The sequence below is a fragment of the Pezoporus flaviventris genome, unplaced genomic scaffold, assembly GCF_033815535.1.
Source record: "Pezoporus flaviventris isolate CSIRO_AGI_PZ_B2104156 unplaced genomic scaffold, CSIRO_AGI_Pfla_v1 ptg000037l, whole genome shotgun sequence".
Lineage (NCBI taxonomy): Eukaryota > Metazoa > Chordata > Aves > Psittaciformes > Psittacidae > Pezoporus > Pezoporus flaviventris.
In genome coordinates this window covers 2,336,017-2,346,771 of record NW_026892585.1, presented here as the reverse complement: position 1 = coordinate 2,346,771, position 10,755 = coordinate 2,336,017, and the positions used below count along the sequence as shown (strand labels likewise).

Below are 10,755 nucleotides of genomic sequence, written 5' to 3'. Positions count from 1 at the left end.
CTCACCTGATCCCCCCACTCCATGCCCTCGTCTCGCTCCCACTGCTCTTTGCCCTCACCTCACTCCCGCCCTTTGCCCTTGAGTCGCTTCCACTGCTGTCATCTCCTTGCTCCCGCCACCCTGTGCCGACCTCACTCCCACAGCCCTGTGCCCTCACCTGATCCCACCACTCCATGCCCTCGTCTCGCTCCCACCACCCCGTGCCCATGCCTCACTCCTGTTGTCCTGTGCCCTCACTTCGCTCTCCCCGCTACTGTGCCCTCACCTGCTCCCGCTGTCCCGTGACCTTGTCTTGTTCCCACTGCTTTTTGTCCTGTTCTCACTCCGGCCACCCTGTACCCTCACCTCACTCCCACTGCCCCTTGCCCTCACCTCACTCCCGCCCTTTGCCTCGCTCCCACAGCCCTGTGCCCTCACCTGATCCCCCCACTCCATGCCCTCGTCTCGCTCCCACCGCTCTTTGCCCTCTCCTCGCTCCTACCATCCCGTGCCCTCACCTCACTCCCGCCCTTTGCCCTTGCCTTGCTCCCACAACGCTGTGCCCTCCCCTCCCTCCCGCTGCCCCGTTCCCTCACCTGATCCCACCACCCTGTGCCCTCATCTCGCTCCTACCACTCCATGCCCTCACCTCACTCCCGCCCTTTGCCTTTGCGTCGCTTCCACTGCCGTGTGCTCTTGCCTCGCTCCCACTGCCCCATGCCCTCCCCTCACTCTCACTGCCCTGTGCCCCCACCTGATCCCACCACCCGTGCCGTCTCCCTCCCACCACTCTTTGCCCTCTCCTCCCTCCAGCCACCCCGTACCCTCACCTCGCTCCCACTGCCCTGCGCTCTTGCCTCGCTCCTGCTGCCCCGTGCCCTCTTCCGGCTCCCACTGCTCTTTGCACTCTCCTCACTCCCACCCTTTGCCCTCGTCTCGCTCCTACCACCCCGTGCCCTCACCTCACTCCTGCTGCCCTGTGCCCCCTCTCCTCTCTCCCACCACCCCATGCCCTTGCCCCTCTCCCACTGCTCCTTACCCTCTCCATGCTCTTGCCGCCCTGTGCCCTGAGCTCACTCCCACACCCTGCCCTCCCCTTGCTCCCACCGCCCCGACCCTCACTCCCGCCCGCTCCTACACCCCAAAACCCCGCAGCACGGGGCACCGCTCTGGGCGCTTCCCCGGGGCAGCCTCAGTGAGGGCAGGCGGGCGTGCCCAGGGGAGCAGGCGGGCGGAATGGGGGCGGAGCCGCCGGCTGTGGCGGGGTCAGGGAGGCGGAGGGCTTGGTGTGGGGCTCGCTGCCGTTGGCGGCGGTACCGGGAGGGAGCCGGCCATGGATGCTACTGCGCACGAGCTGGACGCGGTGAGGTTCGCGCAGCTGGCGGTGCAGCGGGACCACAGCGGCCGCTACCAGGAAGCAGTCTTCTACTATAAGGTACGAGGGGAACGGAGGGCGCGTCGGCGGCAGCCGGTTCCCTCAGGGCGCCGGTGTCCGTTTCTCTTCGCTGTGCTGAGGTTTTAGGCCTACCGGTAGGTTTGCACTCCCCCTGCCCCTTGAGCCACCAGAGGGCTGAGGGAGGTAGGGGTGGCCTAGCCGTGTCCTGCCGGTGGGGAGCGGTGCGCTGGGTTAGCGCTGCCCCGACCGTTTCCCAGCCCCTTTGGCCGGTGCGTCCCGGGGACGGGAGCGCTGCTCGGCCTGGGGCAAGGCGTGACGGTTTCAGCCGAGAAGAGACCGGAAGGCCGGGCTTCCGCGTCGGAAGTTTATCTCCGGAGGAGCGGCGTCCTTTAGGGCGGGTTGCGAAACGCGTTTTCCCTGCCTTGTGTTACCGGGTGGGAGCACGGACTGCCCGTGCGCTGCTGCCTGCTCGGGGGCTGCGGGGAAGCGCTGCAGCGGCGGTACTTGAGAAGCGGGTAGGGGTACTTGAGAAGCGGGTAGGGGTACTTGAGAAGCGGGTAGGGGCACTTGTGCAGCTGCTGGAGACACGGATCCTCTTTGGGACGCTGCTGCTTAAGCCAGCTAAAAACGCTTCTCTCCTGCTGGTGCCCCACCTTCATTCCTGGCCTCCCCCCTGCCTCTCCCAGGCTGTTCAGTTTTGTGTTGGAGGTGTAAGTGCTGAGCATTCTGGAGATCTACGTAAGGGAGGCATAGGAGAAGTGGGTATACTGCAGCTCTTGAGCACGCAGCTGGGAACAACTGGCGTATCATCAAGTAGAGACGTACATGGTGAAATACAAGATGCTCAGTAGTAAGGTAGCTTCAGGTCGCAAGCTACCCGTGGTGTGTTTTAAACCACATATGAATACCCTTTATGTTAGAGATCCCACTTTATTATTTTAATGCAGCTTCCTCTTCATCTGATTCCTGTAGAATCCAGGGTGTGTTGATATTGATTCAGTGTCTTGCTCGGTATCTATGTGCTTACTCCTGGTATTTAGTAGCTTCTCTGCAACCATTATGCCTTCTTTACCTGTGCAAGTGGTCTCATTTTGTTGGATTTATGTTTTGCAAAGTTACACTAAAGTTCTGTATCCTGGAACCCATCTCACCTGTGAGAAGGGATTTCTTGGAAGCCTATGTTTAATCATTGTTACAGTAATAGTTCCACAAATTCCATTATCCTGCCAAAATAACTTCTCTGTTAACTTGCTAAGAACTCTGTAGCTGACCTTTTACTTCATGAATAGTACGTGTCTTTGAAACAATATAAAAAGTATAGTGCTGTTATCATGGTGACCTAAGCATGTGTGAAAGGATAGGTACTCTTTTTTTTTAACCTGGTTGTTAATGTAGAGTGAGCTAAGTTTATATATGTAAAGCATATATATGCTTCTAAACCAAGTATAGTTACCCATAATAATACAACAGTGTACGTGCATGGTCTAATAGCTGTGCACAGTACTTCTTTATTACTTTATTACCTTATTTAGTACATTTCTTAGTATATCTGGAAGAAATTTTCAAGTGCTCTTCAGAAGAAAACCATATTTTTGTGCAGATAATCACTCTTGTGTGCTTCTCTACAGCATTTGGAAAATCTCTTGCATTTGCAGAATTCTTCATGATGATTTAGCCGGCTGTTCCTGAAGAATCACAGTCAATTTTAGATTAAACAAGAATAGTAAGAAAATATCACCTAGTATTTTGGAGTTACTTTTTTAGTGAACAGTGCGAATAAGCATCTGGCCTGTCATCAATTTTCTTATCAACTGCTCTAAGCATTTCAGAGCCCCCCTGGTGCAATTACTAAGCACATGGGAAAGCTTGGGTGCTGAACAGGATTCTGCAAGAACCTGACTTTAAGGATGAAGCACAGGAAATGATACAGTTTGTTGCTGATAGACAGCAAATGGCCTGTCGAAATGGAGTTCCTATGGATAGAAAATGCTGTTTGCTTCCTGCTACCGTGTAACTGATAGATCCTAGAGGAAAGCTGCATGTGAACCAGCTTGGGGTAACTTGCTAAGGGTGCTTTATGGAAGCGTCAGACTTATTTGGGCAGCTGATGACTGCAGCAAAACTGGTGGAGGCTGTTGCTAAGTTTGATTGTTGACCAGCATTTAGCTAATTACAGACTGATGGCCAATAGTTAGCATAGTTCAGAGTTAGTATTTATTATCCCTTCAATGCCACTAACTGTCTTTTGACATGAGTGGTGTGCCACAGCTACACTAACTGAATTGCATGTCCATTTTATCACTGGAAACAGTTGGCATGCTGGTTCTTCAGGCAGTTTGTCAACTGCTTCAGTCCTTCAGAGGCATAAATTATAAAAGACTGTTTTCATTATGTTTACATCTTAAAAACTGGCAAAACAGTTGTGCTTAAAATCACAGTAGCAACATCAATTGTGCACTGAATTTGCAGCACTGGTTTGAAAATCCAACAGTCAATCTTTGTGTTGTATGTAGACAACTTGTCTACAATATGTTGTCTACAATACTGCGCCTGTTTTGTCAATCTGTAGTTGTGGTGTGTCACAAATACATGTATATCCTTTGAGCAGATCTCTACAGTGCACTTTTTATCCCCACGAAATATAGTTGTATGCTAGACCTTGATGGTAGTTAATTGCTGCATATGAATGGAACAGTACTTATATTTACCGTTCTGTTGCTGTGAACATTTTATATGATGTGATTTGGTGATGGATGTTGACAAAGAGTGTGAAGTACTTGGTTCTGTGATGCTTGTCAATGAGAAATTGTCCTGATAACAAGCACAGGTTGTATCGGGATCAGTTTTAAGCTTGCCTAAGCTGGGCAGATGGGGCAAACTGCTAAGCTTGACAGAAATCATGGCCATAAGGCACACAAGAGAAATCCTCTGGCCATGGCTGTGTGCTTGACCTCTGCAGCCTTTCCAAGCCCCATCTTTGTGGAACAGCTCTCTAGTTACTGATCTCCTTCCTGCATACTCAGCCTGCTACGCGAGTACCTCCTCTACTGCTGCTGGGAAGATGAGCGCTGCCACAGAAGCGGATTTTTCCATGCGAGTAATGAGGACAGAATAGAGTTTTTATCCTCATCTTTACGAGTGGCAAATTTCAGTTCTCCTTATGCATCTGATGCTGTGCCAGTTCTGTTTATTGGAACCCCGACAAGCCGTATAGGTTTTTTATGAGTTTAGTGAAAGGATAGACAGCTTATGCAACTGAAGGTCTTTTTTCTTAATAGATTTATACAGTCTGAAAAAGCCTTCATGCAGGTAATATACTGTGCTTCTGAGCTGGAGGCCTATGCAATGTCCTGAAAGCAGGCTTTCATCCAGTGTTTGGTATATGTTTTTTTTTGCCCATAACCTCAAGTCTGTAGCTTTAAAATTAAAGGGCAGTTTGTGGCTTGTGAGCTTTACTGAACTGATTTCAGTGCATGTTTGGAACGTGCTGGTTTTACTTAAAATCTCTTAATTCCATGCATTCCTGTATAGGCAGATGTAAGATCTGGCCTTACAGAACCTCCAAAGTTTGGTTTCTGGGTTTGTTTTTTTTTTTGATATTGCAGCTTGTCCCATGTGTGAGATCTTGAACATAATCTAATTTGTAACTTGAAATTTGTTATTTCCAGCACAACTTCCCTGCATCCATTTAATCTGTTGCAGATGCAGGAGCTTGCTTTCACCCAGTTTATGGCTCCTGTAGGCCCTCTCTTTATGGGAAGTAATTTTCTAGGCAGCAAACATTAACTTTGTCTCAAATTATTTCCTTGCAGGAAGCTGCACAAGCCTTGATTTATGCCGGGATGGCAGGGTCCAACTTGGAAAATATTCAAGAAAAAATAAATGAGTACTTGGAAAGAGTTCAAGCTCTTCATTCAGCAGGTGGGTAAGGACCATTCTAACTAAACCTATGCGTAAATTTATTGAGTAGAAAGCCTTTCAGTGCTGTGAAATATGTATCAATGATGTGTACTGGTTTTCATTATTCTGATTTCCTTGTCTTTTGTGAAGGACGACAAATAAAGCAAGCATATCAGTTATATGTCAGAAATGGAGATTTACTTCCTAAGGATGTGGGTGCGGGTATCTTTTCCTTTTAAATATTCTTAGGAACCACAGCTGCAGAGCAAACCTGAAAAAGTAATTCAATATAGCAACAAAAAATGTTCAGGAACAAACCAAAACTCACATCTAAGCCTCAGCTGCATGATGGATGTGAAGCAAGTGGGTTCTGGTATTCATGTAGAATTACTAACTTTGAGAGGGCAAAGAGCCCTTTGCTCTCATAAAGGTTTCCTTGTTTGATCTAGTTTTGGTGTTTATGCTTACACCAAAATCTCAAATTTTTGTACATCTGCAATTCTCAGTTAGAAGCATAGAATCACTTGGCCAGAAAGGGGCCTTGGGAAGTCTATAGACCAATCTCCTACTCAAATCACTGTAGACTTTGATTTTCGGACCAGGTTGGTCAGGTCCGGTCAGGTCTTCAAAATGGCTGAAAACAGAAATCTCCTTCAGGTCATTATATTAAATTATATTAAAGGTAGACACCTGAGGAACTTCTGTGTTACCATAGGTGACATATTTTCACAAATGGTGCAATATTTTTTGGGTTGAAACTAGATGATCTTAAGGTCCTTTCCAACCCAAACCATTCTATGATTCTATTTTGCATAATTAAACATCCTTGTCCTTAATATAGTATGAAAGAGGTTTTATTTACATTGACTTGTGAAATACCCTGAGAGTGTATCTCTTCTTCAGGGGGTGGTAGTGGTATTGGTTTCTTGTCCTTGCAAAGATGTTTTTAGCAAAGTTAAGAAAGATTTGCTCTCCAGCCAAGAAATAGATACTGCCTGTCTGATTAGAACTGCCAGTGTTTCAGTACCCATAGGTGTTTTTACATATCTGCTGCTGTAGAAAGCTAAATACTTTCTTTTTCATTTAGTTCAGTCACAGAACACAGACCCTCTGAAGTCAAAACAACAGTTGGACTTGGAGCGTGCTCACTTCCTAGTTACACAGGCTTTTGATGAAGATGACAAAGACAATGCAGAAGAAGCTATAGAGTTGTACACAGAAGCAGTGGAACTCTGTTTGAAAACAGTATGTTAAGCTACAGATTAACTTGGTGGAATTATGTGATGGTAAGAAATTCTTCCACTTATGCAAGTGACTGGCCCTTAAAGGCTGGCTTAAAAATGGAGTACCTGTATTTCTAAAACCTGATTTTTAATTGGTTTGTTGGTTTTATGTTTTTGGGTTTTTAGTTGTTTTTTTTTTTGTTTTTTTTTTTTTACTTCTTCCACTGTTTGGGGTTTTTTTTTGTTTTGTTTTGGGGTTATTTTTTGTTGTTGTTTTTTGTTGGTTTTTTTTGTTTGTTTGTTTCTTCTAGGATTTGTACTATGTTGCCATTTAACAGTGTAAAAAACTTGAGATTTATGTGTTTTTCCTGAAATGGATTATACTAAAACCTAGAAGTATTCTGTAACTGTTTGCATGTTAATTTTTGCTCTGGAGCAGATGCAACACTAAAACAGAGATTAAACCAGTTAAAACGGAAGCTGTCTGGCTGATGTGTCAGCTGTATTGCTTTCTGACTACATTAAAGGAAGCAATTTAAGGGGAATTTTTGTGTGTAACAGTTTCTGAGAAAATAACAGACTCCTGATGCCAAAACTGGTAAAAATACTACTTGATTACTCAGTGCTTGACATTAAAACTGTTACATGTGAATTTAATTCACACTGAAATTAATGGTAAGGATCAATTGGCTATTATGTAAATGATGAAGAATGTAATTACAGGTACTGCTTTTTTCCCTTAAGTCCAGTTGCCTTAAATCACTCATTACAGGAAGAGGCTCACCATCATAATGTAACTCCACCAAGTCTGTTTTTCTCTTTTTTTTTTTCCTTTTTATAATGTAAATATATGTGGGTTGTTGGGAGGGGAGTGTTACGTTTGTTAAATGCTAGAGTAAAATCTTCTTTCTGAATTCTGTAAACTGTTATTATGTAGACTAAAATACCCTGGTGATACAGTGTAACCGGATGAGGACTAGAATTGCTCTAGTTTTTTCTGCTTGAGCTGCTGGAGCAGAGCATTTTCAGTCTATTAGATAACATTTACTGCAGCAGCATACTGTTTTTCCTCTGCTGTGTTCCTCCTTCTCTTGTGTCAGTGAGTGCAAATATTACTTACATATACTGAAGTTAGTCTGAAATTATCTCATGTTAACAACTGCCTTTATCACGTATTTCATTAAGTAGAGATACTGGTGAAGTTTCTTTTAATCTTGACTAGCATATGAATTGGCTGAAATGACTGTAGGCTTTGTCCCTCAGGGTGGTCAGAAAGTACCACCTTCTTCTTCCCAGGATGAAAGAAGACTGAAGGAACTCTGCTATCTTGAAGCTTTACTTCTTTCTCCTCAGTATTTCAAGTGGAGAGATTTAGTTCTTCCTTACTCTTGAAGTACTTGGAGAGCAGCCATTCCTCCTCTTCTATGGCTGACTCCTAGATAAGTGTGCTGGTGTTCCTGCTTATCTTCATACATCTTTCAGAGTCCTTTCTAACCAGGAACTCTGGAGTGTAATTTAATTGCAAATGAAAATATTTGCTTATAAAGGGTGTTTCTAGTTTTGTTTCTTGATGTGAAACTAGCTTGCCTTCCGTTTCCTCAGTTGACCTAGCTGACTCAGTAGAATCTGTAAAGGTACAAGTCTAGAACTTGAAACCTGCTTGTGGGTGTTAGAGGAGAAGGCACACCTCGTGCTGTGCCTCTTGCAGATTCTTTAGCTGCAGTAGCCATGCTTCATCTGTAAGGAAAACAAAAGCATAAACTGTCATAGCTGACCTCCTAACTGAGAAGTTAGGACTCTTGATACCTATTTTAGTGCCCTCTCATAGATTATTTTATGCCTTTGCTTGCAGGTTAAAAATCTAACTAGTTGCTCTTTGCTGCAACCTGTAAGTGTGGAATTTTACAAACTGAGCTTATAAAACTGCTGGGTTTTTTGGATATGTAGGTTTTTCCTTTTATTTTGTATTTAAGGCTACTGAAACTTCAGAAGCAGGCCTCCAGTCCAAACTGAAACAGCTGGCTCGACAAGCACTGGATAGGTGAGTACTGCTAATGTTAGTGAAGATACTTGCTGTCAGGTCTAAATGTGCTCTATGAGTTGGATTCTCAATCTAGCATGTCTATTCCATACTGCAAACTATGGATTTTGAGTAAAGTTTGCTCCTGTAGAGATCTCCTTGCAGATAGCTGCCAGCTGCTATGCCACTGACTACAGCAGCTCTTGTGCCAGCCCTGTGGGAATATTGGAGCATTCAGAATTAGGAAAGGACTGTGTATTTGTTGGTACCAACCCACTACTTCAGTATTCAGAGATATAAATTGGAGTACTCTACTACAATTATTGGCTTTTATGAAAATGCTGAAACACAGAGATGTTTCACATTCTGTGTGAAACACAGAGAAACGGATAGGGTGTCAATGTCCCTTCATCAGGAAGACAGTTTGGAAACCCGGACATGCTTATCTTGATGGTAGCAATCTAATTGTAGGGTAGGTATAGTGGAGTCTATATCTGAAACAAATTACACGAGCATAAGTTCACTCTTAATTCTTTTCAAATCAGCTGTTTGGTGCTGAATAATGGACTGTGTTGGGCTACATTTCAGCGTAAGCTGATTTTTAGCATTCTCAGTCTGTGTTAAGAAACAAACAAAACTTTTTGCATGTATGTGACTATCTATCAGCTTAATGCAACAGCAGCAAACATAGCTTCTGAATACACAGCCTTCCAGCCATTGAAATGCTGGGTTGTGAGAATGCTAGTGGGTTTTTTTCTGCTTTTGTAGCTGTTAGACAAATCAAATCCTGAAGGTATGAGGGGACGCATATCAGTTTTCTCTGCCTGTGTTTCAGTGGCCCCGTTCATTACCTGGAAGTTCAGAACACCTACACCAATTCTCCTATTAACGTAATTTAAAGGCAACTGTTCTGGTTTTGGCTGTGATGGAGTTAATTTTCTTCCCTGGTAGCTGGTACAGTGCTGTGTTTTGGCACTAGTCTGAGAATAACGCTGGTAACACACCAAGGTTTTAGTTGTTGCTCAGTAGCAATTACCGCGATCAAGGAATTTTCAGTCTCTCATGCTCAGCCAATGAGGAGGGGCACGGGAAGCCAGGAGGAAGCAGAGACAGGACATCAGACCCAAACTAGCCAAAGGGGTATTCTGTGCCACAGCATGTCGTGCCCACTATAGAAACTGGGGGCAGTTACCCAGAACGGATGAATCGCTGCTCATGTTGGGCTGGGTATCAGTCAGCGGGTGGTGAGCAATTGTGCATCACTTGGATTTATTGTTCTTTTTGCCTTTTCCCTTTTGGTTTTATATTCTTACCCCTTGTTATTTCCCTTATTACCACTATTAGTAGTGTTATACCATAGTTCAGTTATTAAACAGTTCTTATCTCAACCTGTGGGTTTTTCATTCTTTTGATTCTCTTCCCCATCCCACCTGTGGCAAGGGGAAAAGTGGGTGGGGGAGCGAGTGTCTGTGTGGTGCTGAGGTAACCATGACAGCAATAAAAATCTAGTGAGTTCTGCCACAAGTAGTTTATATATGAGTTGGAAAGGCTATATTTTAATTTACTCTGGAACATGCAGTAATACTGGCATCAGAAATTGATTTCTTTTCTTAGAAAAGTGGTGGAGGCCAACTTGGCATTTGTTCATTCCATTTAACATATGTGGGAACATGAACCAAGCAAATCAATTATTGAACCATAACTGCTTTTCTGTCATTGTAAACAATTTTTATTTGCTTTAGAGCAGAGGCACTGAAGGAATCTACGTCAAAGTCATCTCAGAAGAAGTCAACTGCAGCTAAACCAAATCATCCAGTCAGAACATTCTTTCCACTGGGACCTGATTTTTCTTTAAATGATAAACCACAGACAATCAGAGCAGTGCAGGCTAGTGAACCTCAAGGTCAGAGATACACTGCCGAGGAGATTGAAGTGCTGAGGTAAGTTGGAGACAAGTTTTTCCAAATTTCATCATTTGTGCTCGCATCCTTTGTGCATCTTACCCTGTAGCACGAGGTTATAAGCAGAAGGTTGGAAACCCAGTTCTTGCCTCATTTTTGGTATTATCTGCACATTAATAAATTGATTTATTATTTATGGTGATGTAATTAGTGGTTTTTGTGGGAGGGGGTTGGAACTGGATGATCTTAAGGTCCTTTCTGGCCCAAACCATTCTGTGATTCTATGATTTGATTTGAAAATATTTTGCATAGCTCTTTTCAGTTAATTCTTTGTTT

The 10,755-nt window shown here is 44.4% G+C and overlaps 1 protein-coding gene across 4 annotated transcripts in view; it reads left to right on the top strand.

The window, feature by feature from the left end:
- Window positions 1-1,265: 1,265 nt before the first annotated feature.
- Window positions 1,266-10,755, top strand: part of CAPN7 (calpain 7) — a 29,888-nt gene continuing 20,398 nt past the window's right edge. For 2 of the 4 annotated variants that reach the window (XM_061464460.1, XM_061464457.1), the window contains exons 1-5: window positions 1,266-1,414; window positions 5,188-5,296; window positions 6,363-6,520; window positions 8,472-8,539; window positions 10,261-10,458. In XM_061464460.1, coding sequence (XP_061320444.1) covers window positions 1,313-1,414; window positions 5,188-5,296; window positions 6,363-6,520; window positions 8,472-8,539; window positions 10,261-10,458 — 635 coding nt within the window. In that variant the 5' untranslated portion in view covers window positions 1,266-1,312. Of the gene's footprint in view, window positions 1,415-1,665; window positions 1,774-5,187; window positions 5,297-6,362; window positions 6,562-8,471; window positions 8,540-10,260; window positions 10,459-10,755 lie in introns of those variants that run through there. The other 2 variants (XM_061464458.1, XM_061464459.1) reach the window with 2 other exon arrangements.